Source organism: Arvicola amphibius, chromosome 1 (assembly GCF_903992535.2).
Source record: "Arvicola amphibius chromosome 1, mArvAmp1.2, whole genome shotgun sequence".
In the NCBI taxonomy this organism is placed as follows: Eukaryota; Metazoa; Chordata; class Mammalia; order Rodentia; family Cricetidae; genus Arvicola; species Arvicola amphibius.
This window is the reverse complement of record NC_052047.1, coordinates 64,263,516-64,291,374: the sequence shown is the minus strand read 5'-3', so window position 1 is coordinate 64,291,374 and position 27,859 is coordinate 64,263,516. Positions and strand designations below refer to the sequence as shown.

At 53.1% G+C, this 27,859-nt stretch overlaps 1 protein-coding gene across 1 annotated transcript in view; it reads left to right on the top strand.

Annotated features, from left to right (window-relative positions):
* Positions 1 to 27,059, top strand: part of Acox3 (acyl-CoA oxidase 3, pristanoyl) — a 32,363-nt gene extending 5,304 nt beyond the window's left edge. Inside the window, exons 2-18 of the mRNA XM_038325814.2 lie at positions 1,424 to 1,579; positions 1,917 to 2,150; positions 2,449 to 2,523; positions 2,957 to 3,046; positions 4,479 to 4,622; positions 7,718 to 7,806; positions 12,504 to 12,600; positions 14,510 to 14,692; positions 16,101 to 16,223; positions 17,490 to 17,610; positions 19,414 to 19,536; positions 20,073 to 20,186; positions 21,654 to 21,769; positions 22,796 to 22,970; positions 23,549 to 23,616; positions 24,302 to 24,388; positions 26,922 to 27,059. Coding sequence (XP_038181742.1) covers positions 1,436 to 1,579; positions 1,917 to 2,150; positions 2,449 to 2,523; positions 2,957 to 3,046; positions 4,479 to 4,622; positions 7,718 to 7,806; positions 12,504 to 12,600; positions 14,510 to 14,692; positions 16,101 to 16,223; positions 17,490 to 17,610; positions 19,414 to 19,536; positions 20,073 to 20,186; positions 21,654 to 21,769; positions 22,796 to 22,970; positions 23,549 to 23,616; positions 24,302 to 24,388; positions 26,922 to 27,041 — 2,103 coding nt within the window. The 5' untranslated portion in view covers positions 1,424 to 1,435 and the 3' untranslated portion in view covers positions 27,042 to 27,059. The remainder of the gene's footprint in view (positions 1 to 1,423; positions 1,580 to 1,916; positions 2,151 to 2,448; positions 2,524 to 2,956; positions 3,047 to 4,478; positions 4,623 to 7,717; positions 7,807 to 12,503; positions 12,601 to 14,509; positions 14,693 to 16,100; positions 16,224 to 17,489; positions 17,611 to 19,413; positions 19,537 to 20,072; positions 20,187 to 21,653; positions 21,770 to 22,795; positions 22,971 to 23,548; positions 23,617 to 24,301; positions 24,389 to 26,921) is intronic.
* Positions 27,060 to 27,859: the final 800 nt, after the last annotated feature.

The window sequence follows — 27,859 nt, the reverse complement described above, 5'->3', positions numbered from 1 at the left end:
CTACCTTCATTGTTTGGTTGTTTTAATATTTGTCTTTATGTGTATGTGCATGTGCCTGAATATATGTCTGTGAACCACATGTGTGCCGGAGCCCAAGGAGTTCAGAGATGTGTTAGATGCCCAGGAACTGGAGACACTTGTAACCTCAGATAGGTGCTAGAAACCAAATCCATGTCCTGTGCAAGAACAGTAAGCCCTTTTAATACTGGGCCTTCTCCCCAGCCCTGGCTTCGTTGTTTTAACCCCTTCATTCCCTGTTTACCTTGTGTCTTCCACTGTAGCACATGTGGGGAATGGGGAGTTTTCTCCATGGCCTCTTACCCCTTACTGCCTCTGTGAGCCGACTCCCGCTTCTGTGTTCCTACAGTGCCCCTGGTGTATGGGTCCTGATGTCCCCTCTGTCTCCTGACCAGAATCCGAGGTTTCTCTTTTCCTGGGAATAGATGGTGGAAGTTTTCCAGTCCTGTCACTCTTGACCAGGACGTAGTTTTTATTCCAGAAACTCATTCTGTTGTCCTTCCCTTGCCTCTCCTTTGGGCCCTTGCTCTCATCTCTGTGTTCCCCCCCCCCATGGCCTTGGATTAAGTGGCTTATGTTTCTATGGGGACCACCTTCTTGGCTCAGAGTTGGGGAAGGTCTCGTAGGACTTGGTCTGTGAAGGCAGGTGCTCAGCCATGCTATGTCCCTGCTTTCCCTGTCACATAAGAAAACATTGCCAGCACTGTGACCACAACCTGAAATCCAGTCCTAGACCATTTGAACAGTCACCTCAGTGCATCCTTTAGGTGTTTGGGTCTCCTTACCTGGATTTGACTCTCAGATTCTTGTTGGCCAGAGCATAGGTCCTTTGCTTCTATGCCACGATGAGTCGGGTCTCTGGAAGAGGACCCAGTTTATCCAGAGAATTCCAGAACGGTCCTTTGGTGAAAAGCACCTACCTGCTCTGTGCGTGGGATGCCTAAGTACTGAGTACAGACCGACTGTAGTCATGACTTCTGTGACTAGTGGGCCTGTGCCCAGGCGAGCAGGGACATCGTGTGTTGTAAGCAGCCAGATTCCAGAGGGGAAGCTCCCTGGCTCTGGGCCTAATGATCCACGAGGGACCTGAACTTCCTGCTACTCCAAAGACCACAGTGTCCTCAGGCTGGACCGTCCACAGCTACCTGGTTTATCACAGCCTGTTTACCTTGGCCCTCTTCCCACTCCCTCCACAGACAGCTCAGCTCTGCCTGTGTCCTCACTGTCTGTTCAGGAGTGCAGTCCAGGAGGGGGTGCCGCCTCATTCTCTTTGGACATCGGTGCCTTCATGTTGATGCTTTGCCACCTCGGCTACTCTTGCTTTGGAGCCACTGGCTTTGCTCTTGTTCTGACATGGTGTGGCTGTTCGCAATGGCGTCATGCGGCAGGTTTGGTTCTCGTGCAGGTTGACAGTACCATGGGATCTACAGCAGAAGGAAGAGACAGTGCCTTATGGCCGGACATCCCCAAGGGCCCGCTTAGTGTCTGCCGAGCAAGAGCCTCCTTCAGCTCCAGGGAGCTGCTGCTCTTCTGGGAGGACAAGGATGTGCTCGAGTTCAAGGTGAGGGTCACACGGAGTCTGGCTGTGTCTATTCCCTGGCGGAAGTGAAGCCCCGTGACCTTTCTGGCCCTCATAGCTCTGTGGTAAGGATAGTTCTTGGGACAGTGTGGCCTGTCTCCTCCTACCCAAAGATGGGCCCCAGGATGCCAGAGGGAATGGACAAGATCTTGGAATTCCTATGTCCTCTTCTCAGCTGGGATGGATGTCTTCATCTGGGGGGATTGTGGGTCTGACTAGGTGCCAGGCAACCATGGCCCTGAGAGAAACCAAATGTGTAAGAGCACATGAAACTTCACCTTTGGCCTTCAAGTTGACACCCCGTGCCCTGTGTTTACAGAAAACCATCTTCAAGACTTTGGAGAATGACCCTCTCTTTGCCCGCTCTTCCGGGACTGATCTGCCTCTAGATAAGCAACGGGAACTGAACTTCCTTCGCTGTAAGCGGATCTTCGAGTACGACTTCTTCCGCATGGATGAACTGTCGAAGAATTCCATGAAGATCCCAGTGTTGATTAACAGCCTGGGCATGTACGACTGGTCCCTGGCTGTCAAATGTGTCCTCCACTTTTTGGTGAGTGTGAGGTAGAGAGCAGGGAACCCATGTCCACGCAAGGCCACACAGATCAGACGCAAACCACAGCCCCATGGCTCCAAAAATATTCAGAACTTAGAGTCAGTGACAAGACCAGATTTTCGCTTTGGGTGCAAATTTACACCCATGGGTTCTTGGATAAAATATATTCATTCAGTAGTTCAGTAAGAAGAGATGAGGTGAAGAGTGTGTGGGGTAGGTGTGAGGTGTGCTGGCCCTGAGCCAGGATCGGCTGCACCCGCCCCCCACCCCCACCTCCATCTGTGTTACATTTCAGGTGTTTGGATCTGCACTGTTCAATTCTACTTCTGAGCTGCGCTTCGAGTACCTTGAAAAGATGTATAACCTGGAGGTGAGTCAGCCATGGTGAGCCATGACCAGAGCCATCACCATACCTCCCCGCGGACAGGCGTGGACAGGCAGGCCACAGGAGAGCCCTGGGAGGCCAGGCCCTGCTTTCTCAGTGCTCTCAGGCTGGCGCTCTGCCTTGCCTTCTCTGTCTGGTTGTGGACTTAGCTCTCCTGCCTGCCTGAATGCCCCCGTGGCCTCCTCTGGCTGTAAAGGTCTTCGCAGCCTATACGCAACCCAGGCTGCTGCCAGCAGGTGGGAATGATATCCAGCGCACAGGATAGCTCAGTCGTGCCGTCGTCTGCCTGCAGAGGCAGGGAGAAGTGTCCCGGGGCTTCTGGCTTTGGTCTTCCAGGGATCGTGGTGGAAAGATCCCTGCAGGACTACATGCAGAAACGCATCTCTCACCTTGCGTCACTTTGTGCTTTAATGTTTAGATTTTTGGCTGTTTTGCTCTGACTGAACTGAGTCATGGGAGTAACACCAAGGCCATGCGGACGACAGCTCACTACGATCCTGCCACCCAGGTAGGTTTTGGACTCCCCTGGACCCTGTGGAGCACATGAAATGTTGCGAGTGAACAATAATTAATCAAGAGTGTTGTCCCTTTACACACTCTCAGTAGAGGTCTCTGTCAGATGCCTCCGAGAGCATGCCTTGTGCTGAGGCATGAAGCCTTTGCCTTCCCTGCTGAGTGAATGGGGACACATCGAAGGTCGGATACTCCTGCTCCGTGAAGTGTTCCAAAGGAGAGTGGTTCTTCCCAGCCTCAAACCTGGGGCCTGCCTTGCCTGCATGCTCACAGGGCTTTTGGTGGCTGCACAGCCTTCTCTGCCCTTTGCTGCCTAGATCTTGGCTTCTTGCCACATTTCTGACCTCCTTGTGATACCCGAATTGCTGACCATTGTTCTGTGTGGACACTGCCTTCTGCAGGGAGACACTGTGAGGACAGGCCATTACTGTCCTCTCTAGGAGGTCCTAGTATGCAGGGTGGGAGGGACATGGCTCTTGAATGTCGTGGATGGTCAGTGCCGAATGGCGTGTGGAAGCCCCCTTCTCCCCTTGTCTGAGGATCATGCTCCGCCGCCACCTTCCTTTGTGTGCTGTTGGGAGCCTCGCCCCTCCCCATTAGCTGGGGTGTGATCAAGAGGGTCTTTGTGCAGAAATGAAGCTTGGTGTTCAGTTCTTGCTCACTGCCCATTCGTCCACATGGCTTACTGTGGGCTCCAGCCTGAACTGCTGTGTGGTGGAATGGGATGGATCATACCATGTGCAGCCTTGCCAGGACAGGGACAAGCGAGGAAGAGACCGCCGTGCAGCTTGTCATACCTGCCAGCACATAGGCTCCCATGGTTTCTTGCCTGCTTCTTGACCTGCTCTTGGTCTTTCTGCCTCCTTGGCCTTGTCTGCTCCCACTGTACTCTGGTGCCTGTGGGTTCAGTGGGACTTCAGTGGGCGAGAAACCCATGCTGAATGGTAGCAAAGGACCCGGGGCCATACCTTAGGCTGTGGGGCAGTCGCTGACTCAACAGAACCAGAAGTTGCCTCACATCCGTGTGAGGGACGTGTGGCCCCAGCTCATGCACCGGTTTATGCCTCCCTTGTCCATTCCCAAAGTTCCTTTCCAAGGGCTGATGCTCTTTGCTGATGCCCATAGTCAAAGCAACAAAGGCAGTCGGGAATGTGGCACACCTCTGCTGGCAGAATGTGGCCAGTGTCGGCCTCCGCGGGCAAGTGCCAGCCAGCAGTTCATCATGAGAGACCAAGCCTCATTTTCCATGTCCTCTGTAAGGTGACCTGGGACAAAAATAAGTCAGCTTGGCCTGCACAGGAAAGAAAATGTTGAGTCCATTCTTGCTGTTGGTTCAGAGGCTTGGAGCCTAGGCGTCAGCCCGCTGCGAGGACTAGCCATTCTCTGGTCTCGGTTGCTGACTTCAAAGCCGCCATCTCCCTTCACAGGAGTTCATCTTACATTCCCCGGATTTCGAGGCTGCCAAATTTTGGGTGGGCAACATGGGCAAGACAGCAACTCATGCGGTGGTGTTTGCTCAACTTCACATGCCAGATGGCCAGTGCCACGGACTGCATTCCTTCCTGGTGCAGGTAAGACCTGGGTAGGGTGGGGCTGTCCCCAGGCAGACAGTTACCTGCAGCCACAGGTACGGTACTGTCAAGCACAGACTTGTACTGCTGTTAAAGACGCTTGTGCAGGCACGGGCTTCCTGCAGCATGCCTCAGTTTTGGACTACAGAGCTGCAATGCTGCTGGAGTCTCTGAGTGGTGCTGAGCACCCGGCAGCCTGTCGCCATTCACACATCAGCAGCGCTCAGGAGACTGAGGCAGGATTGTGAGACCGAGGCAGATCTGGCCTATGGAGTAGATTCTGTCCCCAAAATAAAAATCAACAACTGTTGTAAGAGAAGCTCAGTGGTAAGTCACCACCCCCTCCAGCAGAGCCTCTGCACTCAGGGAACCTCAGTGACATCTCAGCATCCCCCTCCAGCAGAGCATCCACATTCAGTGACATCTCAGCATCCCCCTCCAGCAGAGCATCCACATTCAGTGACATCTCAGCATCCCCCTCCAGCAGAGCATCCACATTCAGTGACATCTCAGCATCCCCCTCCAGCAGAGCATCCACATTCAGTGACATCTCAGCATCCCACTCCAGCAGAGCATCCGCATTCAGTGACATCTCAGCATCCCACTCCAGCAGAGCATCCGCATTCAGTGACATCTCAGCATCCCACTCCAGCAGAGCATCCGCGTTCACTGACATCTCAGCATCCCACTCCAGCAGAGCATCCACATTCAGTGACATCTCAGCATCCCCCTCCAGCAGAGCATCCGTGTTCACTGACATCTCAGCATCCCACTCCAGCAGAGCATCCACATTCAGTGACATCTCAGCATCCCCCTCCAGCAGAGCATCCGTGTTCACTGACATCTCAGCATCCCACTCCAGCAGAGCATCCACATTCAGTGACATCTCAGCATCCCCCTCCAGCAGAGCATCCACATTCAGTGACATCTCAGCATCCCAGTCCAGCAGAGCATCCACATTCAGTGACATCTCAGCATCCCACTCCAGCAGAGCATCCGCATTCAGTGACATCTCAGCATCCCACTCCAGCAGAGCATCCGCATTCAGTGACATCTCAGCATCCCCCTCCAGCAGAGCATCCGTGTTCACTGACATCTCAGCATCCCACTCCAGCAGAGCATCCACATTCAGTGACATCTCAGCATCCCCCTCCAGCAGAGCATCCGTGTTCACTGACATCTCAGCATCCCCCTCCAGCAGAGCATCTGCATTCAGTGACATCTCAGCATCCCCCTCCAGCAGAGCATCTGCATTCAGGGAACCTCAGCATCCTTCTTCTGCAGAGCGCCTGTATAGAGGGCACAGTCCATGCTGCCCTGCAGGATGGACAGTCTTGTACATACCATGAGAAATGGACAGGTGAATTTGCACAATTCACATTTATGAATTAAGCATGGCCTTAGGTATTTTTGCTTTTCACTTTGGAATTCTTTCCAGATGAACTGGAAACTGGCACCAGCCATATATATGTGTATGTATATATATATATATATATATATATATATACATACATATTTAAAAATATATATATTTAAGAAAAGATTTACTTATTTTTTATGTGTATGTGTGAGTGCTGTACTCCATGTACATGCAGTCCCTGTGGCAGCCAGAAGAGGGCATCTGGTGCCATAAAGCTGGAAGTCCGTTGGTTGTGAGCTGCCTGATGTGGTGTTGGGAACCAAACCCGTGTTTTCTGCAAGAACTACTGAGCCATTTCTCCAGGCCCCACTAGTGGGCTTGTTAGTTTGATTGTTTGAACACTGCCAACTGTTTTTGCCCTGTTAGTTGCTCCTCCTATGTTAGCTTTCTGCTGCAGTAACATAATTCCTAACACAATAACATCAAAGGAGAAAAGGGTTAAACAGTCTCAGTTTTGAGGCATCCGTCCATGGCCTCCTGGCTCCAGTGCTGCTGTAGGCCTGTGGCAGCCCAGGTTTTCTGACAGGAGCGTGAAGCTGAATGAGCTGTGCCTGGGGACAACATGAGAAGAAACAGGTGGTGGCCAGGGTCTCAGTAACCTCTCAAGGGACACACTTTGTCCTTTAAAGGACACACCGTGTCCCACCTCCCCACCACACCATGGGCTGAAGACCAAACAAACCGTTTAGCTCTGGGGACCGGAATCCAAACCTTGACATTTCCTGCTCATCTCTCCTCCACTTGTTCGGTTTTTATGGCATTTATTTCAAAAGGTTTCCAAAATGTCTGTGTCTAAATCTTTCCTGAAAGATTATAGAAAATTAAAAGATGCCTTATGGTTGAGCTTTAGCCTTACTATTATATATATTAAAGTTAAATAAAATCAGATCCACAAAATAAAAAGCTGATGACTCGTACAAAGTGCCTAGGTTCAACCCACCCACTCTCCCTCCCTATTTTTCCCCTTGGTTCTGGGTTTTGAACCCAAGCTCTCCCACATGCTAAGCCCATACTGGACTGTCCCACCCGAGTGCTTCTGGCTTCTGGAATTAGATGTGTTTTCTGGTTGGTAGGCAGAGCTGTGGTTGGTCCTCACTACCGTGTGCCATCAGTGTCTGTCATCTAGAACAACAGCATCCCCCAGCACATGTGCACAGCCATTTTATCGTTATACTGGAATATCCCTGCAGGTCCTCTGTCTGAGGCATGAACAGGATTTCTGCACTTCCCCTAAACAGTGTGGGCCCCCACCCCACCCTGTGCTGCCTGTCTAAGTCAGGAGAGCCCTTGTGCTCGAGAGCTAGAATCAGGACTCGGTGTACTCCTTGATGGCTCAGGATGCTCGCTTCTGCCGTCCCCAGCTGCTGGCTTCATTCACCGGTCGCCATGTCATGCCAGCTTCTGCCTCTCTCTGAGTCTGTCTCCTTTTGTAAGGACACCTACCATGGATTTAGGGCCCACCCAGAAGTCAAGGTGATCTTGAGTTGAGGGCTCTTCCTTATTACAGCTGCAGAGGCCCATTTTCCACAGAAAACTCCATCTTCAGACCTGGAAATACCACTCCAGGGGACCCAGAGCTATCCAGAGTTGCCCCTGAAAGTGGTCGTCTTGTCTGGACACGCTGCCTTGTCTGCTGAAAGACTAACTGGCTGTTATTCCTCATGGCTTTGTGCAGATTCGGGACCCGAAGACTCTACTTCCCATGCCAGGGGTGATGGTCGGTGACATAGGGAAGAAGTTGGGACAGAATGGCCTGGATAATGGGTGAGTGCCACTGGCTTCATCATATGCTGCCTCCCTGGGGCTCCGGGATTGTTCCTAAGCCTCGGGCTGGAGCTGGCTGCCAGTGCCACACTCACTCAGGAGTGTGGGTGTCTCAGGGTCTGGCTTGGCTATGGTAGGCACCACCACTGCACTTCTTTGAGTAGCAGCCATGGTCTGCATAGTCTCAATTCCGAGAGGTTTGCCTTGCCCTAGCACCCTGTGGGTCAGCTTCTCAGAGTGTGGTTCTCCAAGCTCCAAGGTCAGTCTAGGGCTTCCCCCTGCTGCTGGAGGAAACCTCAGGCTGGGAGGCCCTTCCTTCCTCTGTGAGGTCTCCTGGTGGTTGGCCTTAGTTGTCCACTGTGGAGTCTGCCATGAATATTCACTTTGAATCCCTGAGGCAGCAATTGGCGAAGTGCTGGGCACACGATGGTCAGGGAAGTGCCTTTGACCCCCATCCTAGGACTGTTTGGAAGCAGGGTTGATCTGTAGCCCTGTGCATTGAGCACTCAGATGGGAGTGAATACTGTGGGCTGGATGGAACCCGGAAGGACCTTTGCTAATTCCTGAGCCAGGCTGAGTTCCCATGGTTGGTAGGGCAGCTGGGTGGCTTGAGGTTTATCATGTCCCCGCTGGAGGAACAGTGGTGAAGCCAACTCCTGAGGGTTCTCTGTAAACAGAGGCTGCTCGTTCGTTTTCTGGCTGCCCAGACCTGAATAATCACACAGAAACTGTATTAATTACAACACTGCTTGGCCAATTGCCTAGGCATTTCCTAACTAGCAAATCAACCCATTTCTATTAATCTGTGTGTCACTGTGAGACTGTGCTAAGGTTCCAGCGTCTGTCTCCTTCGGCAGCTACATGGCGTCTTCTTGACTCCACCTACTCTCTATCTCTATCTCTGCTCAGATTTCCCGCTTGGCTTTGCTCTGCTTTATTCACCAACCAGTAAAAGCAGCACATATACAGAAGGACATACCACATCAGTTCTCAGTGCCTCTGAGCATCTGTCTTTGAGACCCAGGTTGGCAATAGCTGAGTGGCATCTAACAGGGTAGGGCTCACTGTCATCCCTACCATTTCTAGTCCAGCTTCTATGCCTAGCCCCCAAGGGAGCTGCCAGCAGCCTAGGTCGCTTTCCTATGTTCCCCTGGGTCAGTGTCTGCACGTTCCACCCAGCTACAGGATGCCTGGCCCAATGCACTTAGACCTCTCTCTGCCCATGAGGTAACTCATGACTGTGGAAGAGGCCAAATAGGGCATCCGCAAGCATTGTGTCCTGTGCTGTGTCAAGTGTGTTTGTCTACCTCAGGTCTGTGTGTGTTGAGGCTCTCAGAGTCACCTCAGGCAGCTGCTGTGTCTGGCTACTGAGACTAGCCACCTCCCAAGAGAGTTCCTGACCTGTCCCAGGTGCTTTCCAAGGCTCTCCTGGATACTCCCCTGTCTGCCCATCACCAGAAGTCTGGGGCAGGACCAGGGGAGGACTCAGGCCTCCTGACTCTGCAGGTTGGCCTCAGGCCATGTAGAGGGGGCCAGAAGCACCAGTACCTAGCAGTATCTTTAAGGAGAAAGATCAGGTCAGGGCTCAGAAGTCACAGAGCTGTCACCCTCCTCTGCTGAGGGGTCTGTGTGCAGCCTGGCTGACTTTGGCTTGTGCTGTTGGTACATTGTAACATGTAGCCAGTGGTCCCAGGGCCTCTGTCTGCTGCTCTTCCTGGTCTACAGATTAGAGCAGTTAGAGTAACTTTGGGACATAACATACAGAGAGCTTGAACTTGACCCATCAAGGCAGCTCCCGTTTTTAGGGAATGGGTAGTCTCCTGGGACGTGTCTCACAGGCACCAAATCAGACGTTGACACAAGCCTCGGCATACAGGTATGGCAGAGGCTCGGCTGAGCGTCACCATGGACATGCTGCAGGGCAGCCTGAGCAGCTGTTCCAGCAAAGCAAACCAGTCCAAATGACCTGTGGTGCCCTTTCTGTCATGCTTGGCCACAGGAGAAGGCCACTGAGTCCTTGAAAGAAACTAAACTAAGCTTCCTGCCTTCACTGACCATAGGCTACCAGCAGAGGACGCCAGAGCTCCAGAACTGAATGGCTGCTCTGCTTGTGTTAGGCCTCAGTTCAAAGAGCAGCACTGTAAGTTAGTGCTGCTTGCTTGCTTGTTTGTTTGCTTGCTTGCTTGCTTCCTTCCTTCCTCTCTTCCTTCCTTCCTCTCTTCCTTCCTTCCTCTCTTCCTTCCTTCCTTCCTTCCTTTTTTTTTTTTTTTTTAAATTGTACTGCTACTTTTAAACTGGGGTTTGTTTCTAAGTGAACTTTTGTCCCTTCGTGATTCTCCGAAGGTGTCAGGACTGTCTAGGAATCCAGGGCAGCATCAGCTGCCTGGAGCACTTTCAGTCAAACCTTCTAAAGGCAAGGATCTTTCCAGGAGACACTGAGCCCGACCCCAAGGTGCCCACAGTGGTTATCATAATGAGGCCGGGCCTTGGGGCCTGGGGAGTCTTCCCTGAAGAGGCAGAGGAGCCCTGGATGGGGATCTGCTCCAGGTGGGGCTGCACTGGTCTTCTTGAGGAGGTCCCCAGAGAAGGAAGTTGCTGGAATTTTCAGCAGGACACCCAAGGCGGAAGTTATGTGACACACACAGTCTCTACACCCTTCCAGCATGCCTGCCACACTCATCCCACATGCCCCATGTTATATGCGTGTCCTGAGTTACGTGCTTACGACACTCTCGCTAGGCCCCCACTCATCTTTCCCCGTAACACTGGCCGTATGTCACAAAGGTGTCCCGTGTCACCATCCTGTCGTTCTCTTATGCTCACACACACTAAGTCTCCACAGCCCCCATCCAAATACCCCCATACACACACCTGCTTGACCTTCCCATCCCCCATGGTGCACACATACACTAAGCCTCTGTGGCCCCCATCCGTATGCCCCCCACACCTGCTTGACCTTCCCATCCCCCTGCTGCACACCCATCCCATACCACATGTACATGCACATGCGTGCCTTGTGTCCCACACTCCCTGTGTCACACAGTCGCACAGTGCTGCACACGTATCCCCTGCCCTCTGGAGACCACGATCGTGGTGTGCCCGTCACCCACCAGTTGGACCCATTTGACTGTTTCTGTGAATAGAAAAGTGACCCGAAGAACATGTGAGAGATTTTCTGACACTAGGGTGGGAACTTCACAAGCACCAGTGTGTCCAGACTCGTTCTACCTCTGTGGCAGAAAGGGGGAAGATTTTCCACTCCTTAAAAAGTGCGTTCCGTTGACAACATTGGACTTGAAAAGCATTCCTTGGCTTTCACGTAAACAGATGGAGCACCTCGGGCTTGGCACTCAGGCTGGGTTTTCTTAAAAATGGGGCATTGTGTGCGGCCTGCAGGCTGGGCGCAGGCCAGGTGGCTGCCAGACACAGTGCACTCTGTTAGCTGGGTGCACTGTATCCAAGTCTGTCACCCAAGGGCTCTTCTTAGCTCCGTCCTGTGGGTACTGGGAAGGGCTGCTGTGTCTTCCTGGGACGTGGTCTTTGGGACTTCTTCACGCTGGAGGATTCCCTCCTACCCCAGCGCCTGTTCCTGGTAGGGGCCAGGTACTGTGGACTTGTAGAAAAACATAACTGGTCCAAGAATCTGCTGCAGGAAAACGGCCCAATGGGGAACAGGGACAACTGAGTAATCACTCTGAATAGGACTACCCGTTGGTGTCCTGGAGATAGGGGGGTCTGCTTTGTGATCTCTGCAGAATGGGTGGGAAATCGTGTTGACTTCCTAGAGGAGATGGCAGCTTGCTTCCCTCAGAGGGAGACCCATGGTTCTCAGGGAAGAGGTAGGGAGGGCCACAGGTCAGCAGAGATCTGGGTCAGGTGGGGCTGTAGCAAGTATGGTAGTCTTGAGTAGGGTGTGTCCTTTTTGAAATACTTTGTTTTTGCCTGCTGTTCAGTGAGGGCAACTCAGGTGGAGGGAGGCTGCCTCCAGCCAGGGTCTAAAGGAGGTCGGATGCCGGTGAGGAGCCCCGGGGCTGCCTCTCGTCATCACAGATGGTTGCCAGTGACCCATGAGGTGCTCTGTGTATGCACAGCTTCTCAGCTACCAGACTCACTGCTATAGGAACCACTGAGGTTTTCAAGTGTGTTTTATTTTGCAGTTGACATAGATTTGTAGCTTTGCACAAACTTCTTCCTTAAAACACTGCAAAATGTCTTGGGTTGTCAGTGCCCGGTGTCCCTAGCAATGCCTGGTGGACCCTCTTCCTAGCTGCTCAGGGGAAGCAGACCACTGTTCCCAATCAGTGGACTGGGCTGCAGGCTCTTCAGCTTCATTTAGCATTTTTAAGCTACCATCTGCTGGTTTTATCCCTCTGTACTGGGAATTCTGAATTGAGGTTGAAGTCTGGGGTCCAGAGATGTCAGTCCTCCTGTCAGGGGTGTGTGGCCACTGCTGTGCACAAGTGGGTAGTGGGCGTGGAGCTTCTCCTTGCCCGTGACATGGGAGCACCTCCATCCCGGGGAATAAAGAGCTCAGCCGTGATGGTCCACACATGGCCCCATTACACACGCACCTTGTCTGTTGGGGTGATGTTACCTTCAGCTGCTTTTGGGGAGAGGGAGAAGAGGAAAGCCCAGGAACCATGTGATACGCTCTTGTGGGACTTGGATGATGGAAGCCCGCCTTTTCCCCTGCACAGATTTGCCATGTTTCACAAAGTTCGGATTCCTCGCCAGAGCCTCCTGGACTGGACTGGGAAAGTCTCCTCCGAGGGCACCTACAGCACCCCCTTTAAGGTACCAGTGGGCTGTTGGTATCTGTGGACAGAATTTCTCAAGTGTCTGTCCCTGTGTGTTGGAGATCACCCCAGGAGCAGCTGGCTCCTAGGTATCCCACACACCAACCAGTCTTTGTTGAGTTTAGTGCCCTAAACAGAGAAGGAGCTTAGCCACAGTGTTGCTGGGCGGGGATGGCCAAGATCTGGCAGCATTTTCTGTCTATACCTAGGTATCCATGTCTGCTCTTCCAGATCATATAGATGTCTTGGTTACTATTGTTGTGATAAAACGCTGTGACCAAGGTAACTTATAAAAGAGTGTTTAATTCGGAACATGTGGCTTCAAAAGGTTAGAGTCTGTGTGGCCGAGCAAAGGCATGGCAGCAGGAACATCTGAAAGCTTACATCTTGATTCACAAAACAGGGAGAGACACACCAGGAATGGTGTGTTTTGAAACCCAAAGCCTGCCCCCTCAATGTGACACACCTCTTCCAACAAGGTCATCCTTCCCAAACAGTTCCACTGACAGTATTCAAACAAATAAGTCTATGGGGGCCATTTTCATTAGTAGCAGCAAGGAGGGTCACTGGAAAAGCTGTGTACAGATGGGGTAACCAGATGTGATAACCAAGAGTGGTCAGGCTATATGGCTAGAGATAAGCCATGGGGCATCCCACAGCACAGCTCCGGGGAGTGGTGAGCACACAGGCAGGTGGCTGACCCTGAGGACAGAACTCCAGGAGATGTCCCAGGGAGACACTCCCAAGAAGGACAGTCCTCAGACAACTTTCACCCCTTGCCTGGTGGAAAAGCAGGAATGAATACAGAAAAGTTACTTGAGAGAAATTAACCCTGTGAGCCAAGAAGCCATGTAAGACACAGAATAATATGAAAATGACCAAAATTTACCATGATGTGAAAGGCCTGGAAGGAAGAAGGCAATGGGAGGTCTTGGTAAGGTGAGCGTCCTGCCTACCACAATAGGGTTCAGAGAGGTGACAGACAAGTGTCCCCAGCTGGAGAAAGAGAGACTGCTGGAAAGATCTGTGCTCTTACAAAGAGGAAAATCAAGGAAAAGCTGTCTCCTGACACCAGGGAAAAGTAGGATCATTAGAAGGTGCAGAAATCATGCTGCCAGGCCCAGGTGAACAGCCACCATGTTCCCTCTATTCCTCGGGGTGCCACTGAATTTGAACTTTTTTTTTTTGCTGTTGTTGTTGTTGTTGTTTTGTTTTGTTTTCTCTGTGACGTTCCTGGAGTGGCCATCCTGGAAATCACTCTGTAGATGAGGCCTGTCTGGAACTCGGAGATCTGCCTGCCTCTGCCTCACACGTGCCAGGATTAAAGGTGTGCACCACCATCACCTGGCAAATTTAAACATTTTTAATGCCATCAAAACTCTCTTCTTCTCTACACGAGGTTGTGACAGATGTTCCCTGTTGGGAGACTGTCCTAAACACACTACACTGTTTTGGAAGAAGGACCCAAACTGTAACCCCAGAGCTGCAGCAGGGGACGGTGGGGGGAGGGGGGCAAGGACATCAGGCTGTCCCACAGTATCGCCAAGGGACCTGAGCACGACTCCTGCCAAACAGTGACGAGCAGGACGGCCGTGCCGTTGAAAGTGAGGCTGGAACACTGGGCCCCCAGGAGCCATTGCACCAGCATAGTGCCTGGTGGATGTGGGGCCCCATGCTGGGCCACCGTGCATTCTGGTGCCCATGCAGGAAAAGGCAGGCCACAGTGCCCTCAGGTTGGATAGTTCACAGCTCAGTCACAGTGCTCCTCTCCTCAGAGCTCCCTCCCTGGGCAAGCTGGGAGCCCTCTCCTCTCCTCACAGTGTATCTGGGATATGCCTTCATCTTTGGGATGTTCCCTGAGGCTGCACAATGTCTGGCTGACGCGTGACACTGCTTTTCTTCCCCAGGATGGCCGGCAGCGTTTCGGAGCATCCTTGGGCCCCTTGTCCTCAGGACGCATCACCATTATTGGCTTCTCTGTGACCAACCTGAAGCTGGCAGTGTCCATAGCGCTCCGATTCTCCGCCACACGGTGTCAGTTCGGACCCACGGATGAGGAAGAAATTCCTGTTCTTGATTATCCACTGCAGGTACTGGCCACCGGCATCAGTCCCTGCTTTCTGCTCTTCTTGGCCTCAGGGACTGCCCAAGAATAGGAAAGTGGGCAAGACTGCACCTGCCAGGCACCAGAGCCATGGGGTGGCTTTTAGTTAAAAAAGAATATGTATGCTCAAAAGGATGGGCGGAGGAAAGCCAAGGTCTACGGTGGCAGGTACAAGTCTGCCGAATGCGGAGGTGAGATACCCTGCTTGGGCAGGTGATGCTGTCCTGGGTCTGGCTACATTCTTGGACTCATCTGTCCCATCCCTAAGAAATGGCCCCAAGGAAGTCATTTCTGGGAGCAGCAGGTGAGCTTTAAACACTCTGGCATTTAAAGCAATAGAAGTGGTACCCAGCCTTGTATCCTCAGAGGCAGCAATGGGGCAAGATGCAGAGGCCATGAGTGGAAAGGGGTGCATCACAGCTACCTGTGATCCCCACTGCATGTCCTGCTTTAGGTGCCCTTTGTAGGCAGAGGGGCAGTCGTAGCCTCACTTTATGGGAACAAGGGTCAGGTAGGTGACCTGTTGCTAAATCTGGCTTAGGTCTGGTGCTGAGAGCTGCATTAAGTGGGTGTTTGAGTGACAGTCTGAGGAAGTGAGACAGAATTGCCCGTTCTCTTCACTTCCCTCTTGTGTTGGTAACGAGCTGTTTAGGAAGTAAATATTAAAAATTAAAAGTTCCTCCATGCCTGGGTGGCTCATGTGCCCTACTGTGCTGGCACCCTTGTTCCCAATGCAACGACGTATTGACTACTCTGGGAAGCCCAGCGGCTAAGGAGCTCTAACCCAGGGCCTCGCTGGGACTGCAGAACGCTGTAGAGCTGGCACCTGGAAACAACTGGCACACTGACACTTTGCACACATGGGACAGCCATGTTTTAGGCTCCAGCTGTCCCCTGCAATCCATTCATCTCATCCGTTTGTCTGTCTGGCAGTGGGTGTATGCTGTGTGTGTCAGGTGCTGGTGTGCGAGTCTCCCATCCCATCGTGACTGATCACCTTTCATGGATTCAAGGAGTATGGTGCCGGGGCTGAAGAGAAGGCTTGGTGATTTAAAGTACTTGCTGCTCTTCCAGAGGACCTGGGTTTGATTTGATTCTCAGTACCCATATGGTGGCTCACAACCATCTGTAACTCCAGCTTCTGGGGAATCTGATACCTTTTTCTGACCTTGGGTATGAGGCGCACATGAGGTGCATCTATGTAGGACATGCAGGCAAACCATTCGCACATATAAAATAAGCGTAAAACTTGGTGCCTGTCTTGGGCTGAACCAGCACCAGCAATGGGTTTCCTTCATTCCTAAGGAAGCTGACTCTGGGTTCCCAGGGTCAGTGGTAGGCTAGCTGACTGGGCCAACCCCTCTGAGTACCTGCCATGTGTCTGTTTCCCTCAGCAATGGCGCCTACTCCCATACCTGGCAGCTGCCTTTGCCTTGGACTTCTTCTCTAAGAAAATCTTCTCAAACCTGGTGGAGCTACAGTCAGACCTGCTCAAGGGAGAACACGGTGCCAAGCAGGTAAGGCATCTGGTTTGCCGTTGCCGAGGTTGGGTAGCCCCGTTTCAGCACTGGGGCCAAACAAAAGCAGCTGGTTGTGTGAACAGAGCCTGTGTGAGTTCCTTCAGCTGCCCTACCAGTTTAGCTTGCCCGGTGACTTGCAGTTTGGGCTCCATGTGATGACCCCATTTCTTAGAGACGGGTGCTGGCAGAGCAGAACCGAGCTATTTTGAGAGCAGAGTGGTTTTCACACTCTGCCTCGCCACCCTCAGAGGACGTCTCCGCTCTTGTCTTTTCATAAACAACTGTACGAAGGTCTGAACCCACTCTCTCTGAGTTGACAGCCCAGGATTCGTGCCAGAAGTGAGCATGCAACCCCACTGGGTCAGCTGCTCTGCACGGGGAAGTCCATTACCAGCTTCTGTGTTGGCAGCCTATGGGTTGGTGTTTGGCTCTTCCTTGTGCTGACCCCTGAATGAAAATCTGATGTGAATCAAAAGACATGGGTCTCGGAGCAGATCAGAAGCTGCAGACTGTGGCTACGTACTTTATCCTGAACAGCCTGTCATGAGCAGCGTTGGGATGCTCAGCACAGACCTGGAGTGAGAGCCTGAGGCATTGCACAGACTGGTATGGTTCCCTGGAAGGGAACGGGCCACTGAGGGGTGCTGCTGGCACCAAGGGGCCAATCGTGCTCTCCTAGTGAGTCTGTAACCTGCCTGCTGACACTGTTCTCCTATTTTTTTTTCTTCTGAAAGCCTGTGATTAAACCCATACAGGCACAGTGGCAACTGAAACTGTCCTTTGTTGAAACGGACCCCCCTGACCAAATGGATCATTTTGTGTAGCGGGCATTGCATTCGGCGAAGCAGAAATGAGGATGTGTGAGAAGCAGATTGCCATCACCAAACATCTGCATGATCGCGGTCCTAGGCCTCCCTCTCCTCAGAGGGCCGCACTGCTTGTGTGGCATTGTGCCCATTTCTGCCCTGATTGGTGGTCCTCTCAGCAGATGGTCATGTTCAGTATGCATCCATTAGCTTTGTAGGATCCGCATCTAATAGGCATGCTCTAGCGGTCTGTGGTGGATTCCATACACAGCTGCGGTGTGCTGGTTTTCCTGCCGTGAACTGTGTAGTGGAGTCCATCTTGCCTGTGCTCTCAAGTGCTCCCTAACCCCTCTTCGTCATGGCTGGGTTTCCTTTCTTTGACACTCGTGTTGAAGCTAGGGCCTGGCTGGCCTTGGCAGAGTCTGTCTTCACCTCTCCCCACCGGGTTCTCCCACAGGCAGAACTTGGACGTGAGATCCACATTCTGTCATCGGCTGGCAAGCCCCTAGCCTCGTGGACAGCCCAGCGGGGGATCCAGGAGTGTCGTGAGGCATGTGGGGGACACGGCTATCTGGCCAGTAAGTTTGGGTTAGTTTGGGGCAGCTTTTCATCCTCGGCCCTCCCATAGGCTGCTAGGTCAGGGTTTCACAAAATGTAGCCTGTTTTTCTGGTAAGATGTTTTTGGAATACAGCCATATCCACTCATACACACCCTTATTCTCAGAGCCACACCCACTCCTACACTTTCTCTGGCTGTTTCTACACTGTGGTGGCAATGCCAAGTCCTCATGACAGAGATCTGAAACATTTACTTCCTGGTCTATCACAGTGTAAGTGCACCAACCCCTGCCCTAGCCAGATCCCACTTTCCGATGCTTCATGCTTCCTGGTCACAACTGGGGATAGGAAGTATGAAACATGTGTGGTCCTAGCATGCAGCTGTGTGGAATTAACAGGTCTTTTTCATTGCGACATTTGGCTGATAGCTGATAGGGAACCAGTCTGGTTTTAATGTAGTTCTGGAACCCGGCAAGTCGAGCCTTACTGATGCCGAGGTTCACATCGTGCAAGCAGCTAGTACGTGACTGCAGGTGAACCACCAGCTGGTCCAGTCAGAGCCTGGTGTGGTCGCCATGGTAACTGGACGGGTTACCCTCACTCTGTCTTGGCTTTCTTATTAGAAGATGGTGGATTTACACACAGCCTGTGGGTTCTTCCAAGGAGTCAATGCCTATAAATGGTTAGAGGACCTGACCTGTAGCACTGTGGTATGCAGTACTCACTTTACTGTAGTAGAGACGTGGCCACGTAATACTTCCCTCCCGTTAATTTAGCATGGTTACTCTGACCTCCGTGCTCGGCCACTGACGTCACATCAGAAATGACTGACAGTGGCCACTGCTGCTGCTGACAGCGCAGACCTGCCAACCCTTCAGTGACCCGAGAGCTGACGCAGGCTGCCGTGGAGCTGGCGATGCCCCTGTGATACTCTGGATCTCGTGTTCCCGCTAGCCTGTTCCTGCAGCTCAGCATGCTGGGGTCTAGCCTCCACTCCCCTCCCCCCCTCCCCACACACACAACGCCGTCTCTCCCTGGCACCAGCTCGCAGTGGCCGTGTCTGCGATTATGTTTTTATCTTTTCTTCAGTGTCCTTGGTAGGGCTTTTATTTGTTTCTATAACTCACAAAAACACACAAATAGTTTGGCTTCGTTCTGGTTTTAAATAAATAAGGAAATGACATCTTGAAGTACTATAGATGCAGAGGTGACTGACTCATGGCTCATGACTTAGCAGTCAGGATGCAGGGACCAGAGTCAATGGGAACATAAAGAGCCATGACAAGGTTACATGTCAACTGTCTGGTCCCCCCGGGCATTTACCTAGTGGGTTAGTTAGAGCGTGGAGGGGCTGGGCTGGTCCTCTATCTCCCTCACGGGGAATGTTTTCCACCAGAGAGGAAGGGCTGAGAGGCTGGTTCTTTACAGCTTGCCTCAGGCAGACCCTGAGCGAAGCACATCTCACGAAGTGCATGCAGGCCCCTGCTGCTCACATAGCAAGAGAAGGCGTGAGGGTGGGGGCAACCCCAGCTTCTCCACACTCCAGAGAAGCTCTGCTAGGCGATTCTTAAGGAAATACCAGCAGGCAGGAGGGTGACAGTCCTAGGTCCTTACAGCCTCCAGCCATGTGTTACGTGTTCTTCTGCCATCCCACAGCCTTCCTGGAGGTGACTTTTATTCCCTAAGGATGGGGAACAACTGGGACAAAGCCAGCAGCTGTGGGCCAAGGGGCAGGGAGGCGAGCACTTCTTGCCCCTGGCTGGGTGGGCCTGTGGGGGGGCACCTCTCAGAGCATCTTAAGTGACACCGTGGCATTTTTGCAGTAAATAGGCTCGGTGACCTCAGAAACGACAATGATCCAAACTGCACCTATGAAGGTGACAACAATGTCCTGCTACAGCAAACCAGCAACTACCTGCTCAGCGTACTGGAGCACAAGCTCCAAGGTAGGCACCTCTGTGGGAGGCTGAGCTCAGCGGGGTACAGTACTCTCTCAGTCTCTGGGGATTGCAAGCTTGTGTCAGGCTATGTCCTCGGGGCCAGGCATGGTGGCACAGTTCCATAGTCTGAGTACTCGGGCCAGTGAGGAACAGCTCGAGTTAGAGGCAAGACATTGTCTCATCGGGCGGTGGTGGCACATGCCTTCAATCCCAGCACTCGGGAGGCAGAGGCAGGCGGATCTCTGTGAGTTCGAGGCCAGCCTGGTCCTCAGAGCAAGTTCCAGGACAGCCAGTGCTACGCAGAGAAACCTTGTCTCCCCAAACCAAAATCCCCCAAAAAGACACATCTCAAAAATAAAAAGCTAAAGCAAAGGTGGGCCATGTGCAGAGTGAATAAAGGCCATCGCCTGGTGGCACAGGCGCTTCCAAGCAGACAGATAGAGGCACGTAGCCAGAGGGGGCTGAGCTAGCTGCCAGGCTCTGTGGTGGGGCGGGGGGCTTCCATGTCTTTCTCCTAAGTCACAGAAGTGTGTGTGTCCTAGATGGAGCTCCATATACACGCCCCCTCAAGATAGTGGACTTCCTGGAAGCCTATCCTGAAATCTTGGGCCGGAAGTTCACAGGCTCCAGCGAAGCTGACTGGTTGGACTCAGCAGGTACTAACATTCTCCGCTCCATTGTCCTGCTCTTCCTGTCATTGCCCCAGGAATGCACCTGGCCACAGGGAGGTACAGTGGCGCTTATGCTGGGGTGACCACTGATGGGGGCAGGTGCTTTTTTGGCTTGCAGTCTTTCCTTGGTTTTGTTGCTGTCTATAAATCTTGGAAAGGTCTGTGCAACACCCACCTTTCCTGCTCCCCATCACTTGGTCCTTTGGAGGAGTTGGGGAGCAGTGAGCCACATGAGCTAAGAATAGATGGGCAGTATCCCAGCCTCGGCTGTGACCTCCAGAAGTTGACTCCAGGTTTTTGACGTGCTAAGGGCAGCATCAAGATTCAAGGATGACCATCCTTGAAGCCTGGATCTTGTTCTGGGGCTGTCTGGGTACTGAGAGGACCAGACATCTGTTGTCTCACAGTGTAAAAGTAGACATCCAAAATCAAGTTGTCCTTCCTCACCTCTCCCTTGGTTTGTAACTGTGACACTCCACCTTCTGCCTCTGTTGGTGGAGGATGTCCTTTGTCTCTGCATAAGGACCCTTGTTATTGGAGTTGAGGCCTGCCCTAACCCAGGGTGGCCTTGCTCTATTGGCCACGAGGCTATCTCAGCCAGATACTCTATGCATCATTTTCCTGGGAACAGGCCCTGTGACACCAGAGGAAATGGGCCCAAACCTGATGTGGCCAGACCCCCTGTTTCCTCCCCAGGAGCTCTGAGCCATGACCAGCTGCCTAGAAGAGGTCCCCTTGCTCCCTGGTCCCTGAAATCTGCAGGTCCTTTGAACCAAGTGCCTGAGCCTTTTTACCGTGGGATGTGGGGTGTGGAGAGCACCCCGCCATGTGGTCAGAACCTATTTCCCATCCAAGACTGTGTGTCCTTGTTCACCAGTGCCTATGTCCTGAGTAGCGTGGGAAGTCAGCTCAGGTATGGCAGGAAGGATGAACTCCCCCTTCTGCCTCTCTGCCATTTGGCTGAGGTTGCTGCCAGGTCCCAGAAACCCACCCTGGACCTCCCCTCTGTAATTGACTTTCTTCTACCAGTGGGAGCATGCCAGACTGAGGCCTTGGCAGGGCAAGTGCCAACCTACAGCCCTCTGGCTGGCCAGTGGATGAGGATGGAAATACAGGTGCCCACCCCCTCAGCCCTGTCCATCCTTGGCAACTGGGCACTCTGATGCCCATACAGACCTCAGTGCCCCTGAAAGAGCAGCCACTTTGTCTTAGCTGTCTGAGTGGCCCTGTGATCTGTATGGTGGTGTGGAAATGCTGTCAGACACACCCACCTTGTCAACTCTACCTGGTAAAGGGTCTCAGGCAGCTGCCCTCAGAGTCTGGGTTTCCCTATCTGCAAAACCGCCTCATGAAGACCACCGGGTACAGTACACACGGCCAGCAGTGCAGTCTGCCCGGGGTGACAGGTGTGGTGACAGATGCTCCCACTTGTTTCTTGTGTCCCCTCTGCAGCCCCCCTGGCAGCGTACCACTGGCTTGTCTGCTACCTGCTCCATGGGAGTCATCAGAAGTTCTCTCAAGAGAAAAAGTCGAGAGGCAGTGACTTTGAAGCAAGAAACAACAGTCAGGTAGGTATGCGTCACCGTTTGCATCTGCGACTGCTCTAGCGTGAGAAGTCAGTGCCCTGCCCTTGCACTCTGTAAAGATAGCAGCCTTGCTGCCTGTGGGAGAGGGGAAGGGTGCTGTGTTTATAGGGCCACATGGTGGCTGCTGGAAGCCAGAACAGCAACAGCCAGAGTAGAGGGTGGGGTGGAAGACCCTGGGCCCACAGTAAGGGTCCTCCATGGGGCAGCACCTCTACAGCCCTCCCCTCACCCCTCCCCATCCCTCTGCTCAGCATATCTCAGCCATCACCTTCCATTGGGGAGGGCCGCAGCACCTCCTGCTCTCTGGCTGCCCCAGAAGCAGCTGTGCTTGGGTTCATAGACAGCACCTGTGTGGGTTGAAATCCTCTGTGGATTTAAAAGTTGTGTTGAGGCAGTGCACTGGGGGCAGGGAAAGATGTGCTGACAGTCATCAGCAATCGGTTATCAGGGAAGGCCACCCAGGGGGTCTTTGGTGGCTAGTCCCCCTAAGGAGGGGATCAGTCTGTGACTAGAGAGGGATCCCATTGGGCCTGGGTCTGCTCACCAATTTCACAGGCAGTATAGGAACATGGGGGACTGTGCTTCAGAAACCCGGGAGAACAGTGCGACATTAGCCCTGTCCAGTAGAACCTGTGCCCCTCCACCCTCCCTAGTCACCCAGGAGGACAGGGCCTATGCCCTGGAACCGCTTGCTGGCACCATGGTTCTATAGTTGACAGCCTGTTGGGCCTCTTTTCTCTTGAGAGCTAAGCATGGGGCCAAGTAAAAGTGGGCTGTCTTGGAGTGTGTAAATGTTACAGCCTTCCCTTCGTAGGGCTTAGCTTCACTTGGAGGGGGGGTGTCCCCGTGCTGCTTGGCTTCACAGTAGTGACCTATGATGCGTGTTCAGACGTGGACTTCAGCCTGCAGTTCTGTGTAGTTCCTCCTCATTCGAGATCCAGCTGTACAGCTGTGGTGGCGCCTGCCTCCAGCACACACCAGGACACCAGGCCCCTTTTCTGTTTGCAGGTGTACTACTGCCAGCCCCTGGCCCTGGCCTTCCTGGAATTCATTGTGGTACAGAAATTCCACGATCACACGCATGGCTCCAGCGTACCTCTGTCTCTGCGGCCTGTGCTTAGGCGGCTCAGCACGCTCTACGGCCTGTGGTCCCTGAGCCAGCACATGGCCCTGCTCTACCAAGGTGAGACTGGAACTTAGACCTCAGCCGAGACAGCCTAGTGACTAGGTACCTTCCTCTTCAGTGAGACGCATCATTCCCAGCTACACAGACCACTGTTGAGATTCTACAGGAAGGCTGCTGTGGGCTTGAGGTGGCACCAAGTGGCAGGGCCTCCTACTCTGATCCCTGGTGGCTTCAGAGGCCTGTGAGCCCCCTACACCAGAGCCCCATGACCCCTCTTGGATGCCAGCTCCTCATAGCCACCTGCAGTGCCTCTGGGCACCTGTGCAGTCTGATGCCAACACCTGCCTACCTGTGTTCTCTTTGTTCCTCCTGTGGTGGCATTATGCCAGCCCCAAGCCTCAGGGCCTTGCTGCCCTCACGGCTTCTTAGCCAGGACTGACACATGCCCAGGGACAAGGAACCTCAGAACTGGCCCTGAGCCAGCACGTTTCTGCTGAGACATCACAGTAGGCTGGTCAGTGCTGTGATACCATGACACCTCTGTCCCAAAGGCCTAATGGTGCTGAGTGGGAAAGCCACTTCTGATGTGCCATGGTCACAGGGCTGAGGGGTATGTGACAAGGTTGTGCTTGCAGGTGGCTACCTTGCTGGTGAACAAGCAGGAAGAGCAATGCAGGATGCCATCTTGGCCCTGTGTGTGCAGGTGAGTCCCGTCACCTTTGTCTGTCTGTCCACACTGCGCAGCCCCCACCATTATCTTGAGGCTATCTGCCCGCCCTCTCCCATCACCTAGACGTTAACTTAAACTTCAGTGTGCTTGGCAGGAGTTATCTGAAGAAAAAAAATGTTTGCATTTCCAGAAAATCCTTGAGTTATCTGAAGAAAAAAAAGGTTTGCATTTCCAGAAAATCCTTGGGCGTCTCCATAGCAGATTGCTCTGTGGGGCTTAATAATCGTCTGTGTGAGGAAGCGGGGGTCGTAGAACCTCAGCTGCAAGTGTAGTAGCTTTCACAGGAGCTCAGGAGCACTCTTTGCCCTTGTGGCTTCTGGGCTTCCTTTCCTGCGTCAGAATAGCAGTTGTCAGCTCGGCCATAGGCTGGGGATGAGCCTCAGGGGACGCGCTAACGAGCCGTACCTGTCACCTCTGCCAGCTGCGCAGTCCCGCTGCAAGAGCAAACGCTGGCTGTCCTGAGTGGATGGCGAAATGGTAGAAAAATGCAAACACACACCCAGGGAGTCCATAACCCAGACCGGTGAGGCCTCAGAGCTCTGTGCGCCTGCTCAGGTTTCCAGGGCTCTGTAGCAACCGGCTGCGTGCTTCTGTTACTCCACTGTTGCCCTGGAGACTGTAGAGCGTCACCAAGTGGACAAACTTTGTTTCCCAACAGCTGAAAGACGATGCCGTGGCTCTGGTGGACGTGATCGCCCCTCCTGACTTTATTCTGAGCTCCCCAATTGGCAAAGCTGATGGTGAGGTAAGGGGAGTGACCCCTGTTGCCGCTGAGGCTTGACCAGAGTCTGAGGGTCCTAAGGTAGTAAACAGTCTTGGGTGCCTCCCTGGAAGATGTCTCTCACAGGGAGCTTCCTGGGGACAAGAGAAATCAGGTGGTGTCACAGCTCCTTGCCACTCCAGCTCTGTAGTCTTGGGTATCCATGCCTGCTGGCCCTTTACCCTATGGAACAAGGAAGCTGCACTGTTGCCCTGAGGTGACATGTAGTCCTCTGTGAGGACCAAGATCCCAGCCTCCTCACCCTCCCTGCCTGCTCTCCACATAGGCCCTGCAGTGCAGTCACAGACACCATTAGCCACTCTGGCCCTGACCCCTCAGGTCAGACATGACCCCATCTGCTTTCTCTGCTGTAAAGCCTTGAGCATCTTCAGATTCTCCCCCTAGCCTGCCCTCCAACCCCAGCTGACTACCCTTTGGTCATCCCAACCATGGGGGCCTCTGCCCCTCTGTGCCCACCTGTACAGCCCCACACTCCTCACTTAACTTCCTAATGTCCACTTGCTACCAAATTTTAGAATGGTTTGTTTAGAAGCAGTTAGTGGGCTTGGGCCTCTCTGTCCACAGGGCCATCCCATCTGCCAGCAACCAGGCACCCAAGATGCAACTGGACTCTCCCACCCTTGTTGCACCCTCCTGCCCTGCCATGCCTACCTCTGTTGCTTCTCTCCTGTCATTTTACACTGCGCTGCCCTGACCCTCCAACCCCAGTCCCATTCTGCCCTCTGTTCTAGTACACGGGGGTGGTTCCTATCACAAGGCCCTCACATAGGCTGCACCCCTGTCTGGAGTACCCTTCTGTTCACTCAGCCTGCCCTGAGCCCTGCTGTCTCTGTCTCCCTCACACAAACACCCATTCTTCTGCCAGGTGGCCCTGACAGCTCAGAAGTAGCTTCCTGTGTGACACCCTGGCACAAGGTGATGCCCGTGTAGGGAAACGCTGGCAGCCTGGCATTTCACAGTACCTCGCTACCCACGGGATTATGCCCCTGTTATTCTGGCAGCATGACTTTGCAAGGTGTCCCAGCCCTGTGCTGAGGTCTGATGGCAGCGAACTGTGGGGTGGTTTTAACTCTTGCTCACCCCAAGATCACGGTGGCCTTCTGTGAGGTGGAGAGCTATAGTGAGGGCCTGGAACCTACTGTCTGCAAGCAGCACTAGACTCAGGGCTTCACAAGCCTGTGAGGGGCCCACCCCAGGAGTCTGAACCCCAAGATTGGTGCACTCAGGCTACATATACATTGGTGTGGGCATCCAGGAAGACGATATGAGCCGTGGCTGGGCAAAGAGGAGCATATGCAGGCAGGGCTGATGGCCAACTGTGTGATCACATCATTTTTGTAAGAGCTCAAGGTGCAGAGAAGCCTACCAGGTGGCCCACGCACAGCAGAGCCAGTCTGGGCAGAGGTCTGGGTCCTGGTGATAGAATTGATGGACTAAGGACTTTGGGTATGGAGGGAGCACCGGGGAGTGGGGCTTGCCTCACTTGGACTCCCCACCCCTAAGCAGCCAGGCCTCTCAGGCATCTGCCAGCAGGACCTGCATTGTAGACACTGTATGGGGAGGCCTGTCACCTGCAGAAGGAACTGCAGCACCTGGCTTCTGAGCAGGAACTGCTGGAGGTAGAGAGGAGCCGTCCCTAGACGGAGAGGGACTTCTGGCTCTGAGTGCCGCAGGTCAGCCCATGGCCCCAAGGCGCTGCCTGGTAGGGTGGCTAACTGCACATACTCCCCAGCGTAAGGAAGGGGTGCTCTGACCCACTCTCGCAGGGAGACATGGCTTCCCATGTGCAAACTCAGCTGGAGATCTGAGAGAGCACAGTGCTCAGCTTTGTGAAATGGGCCAAGTTCACCCTCCATGGGGGAGCAGGCCAGGTCTGCAGTGCAGGAGGGCAGCTGTGTGCCATGCGTCCCTCTGAGCCATTTGCTCTGTTGTGGCTTTGCCCTAGCTGACTCCGTCCAAGGTGTCCACCTCTACTGCAGGTGTAGGATCTGGCCAGGTCTGTACCTTCCCCCTAGATAGCACTTACCCTGCCTTTTTCCCACTGAGGAACTGTGGCTAAGAACAGCTAAGACTCTAGTGGGGCCACTGGGGACCCAGGTCCCCAGCCCTGCCCCAGTTTCCTGGCTTGTGCATCCTGAGGCCAGCTGGGGACAGGTCTCAGAGAAGGCAGATCATGTCCTGGCAGACGTGGGAGGTGAGGGTAGGGGTCGGGGCAAGGAACCTATGTGGATTAGGGGTGGTCACTGTAGACAGCATTCCCAGGGAGGAAACATCTCACAAGGGGATGGTTCCCTCAGAAATGCTTTTAGGGCACTTTATAATTAAATTTTCTTAATTACTTCCTACTAAAACATAAAAGGCTTATATAAATTAAGCATGCATCTTCTTAGCGTTTCCTAAAAAGTGATCGTGGGGAATTTCCTGTTCCCACAAACCGGAGGCTATCACGCTGGCCACTTACCCTCGGCTACTGACGGCCCTTCACTTCTGCCTACAGCTGTATAAAAACCTGTGGACAGCCATCCTGCAGCAGGAGGGGATCCTGGAGCGTGCCACCTGGTGGCCTGAGTTCTCTGCCAACAAACCCGTGGCCAACAGGCTGAAGTCCCAGCTGTAACCATGGTGGGAGAGGTGGCCACAGCACAAGCAGCTGATCCAGAGGCCTGAACCCAGGAGACACCAAGATACCCATGCTGAAAAACACGCACATCGTACCTTTTCCTCGATCCTAATCAGCCTGCCATACCCATCCTCAAATGGGGAAAGGTCGTGTTGCTTGTGCAGGGTCAGGGGTTTGCATAGTGTGTCTCCCTAAGGGCCTTAGGACTTTAACAGAGGATTTTATCCATGCGCTCTTGAGATATAATAAGAAGGTAAAGTCAGGGCTCACAATGAAGGCTTCTGCTCAGGTGAACTTTGGGGTCCATGGAAGATTTTTGCAAAGCTGTCTTCTCTATTCTGCTTTCTGATTCCTTAGCCCTTCTGTGCTGTGGCAATGGCTCTCTTTACTTGCCACTTATGGCTTTATACCATGGACATAATTTGAAGATTTTTTTGGGCGGGGGGGGGAAATGTCTTATGACTTCTTTTGGTGGCACCAGCATCTCCACTGAGGAAGTGCATGGTAGTAGGGACATCTAACCTACTCACCATGACATCCCCACTGTGTCAGTGACTTGTTGGCTGTGGCTTTAGTCCTTTTATTTCTAAAACAGGATAAATATGCCCAGTGCCATCCGTCCCCACCAAGTGTCCCTCAGCAAATCATACAGCATGAACCTGCTACACTGGCTACAGCCAGACCTTTGTGCTTCCAAAAGGTACGCGGGGCGTGCTGCCATCCTTGCCAGCTGCAGGAAGGATCCTGTACCCCTGGCCTTTCTGATGGGCTGTTCTGCGCCCCAGGTGCTTGCCAAGCCCAAGAGCCTCTTCACC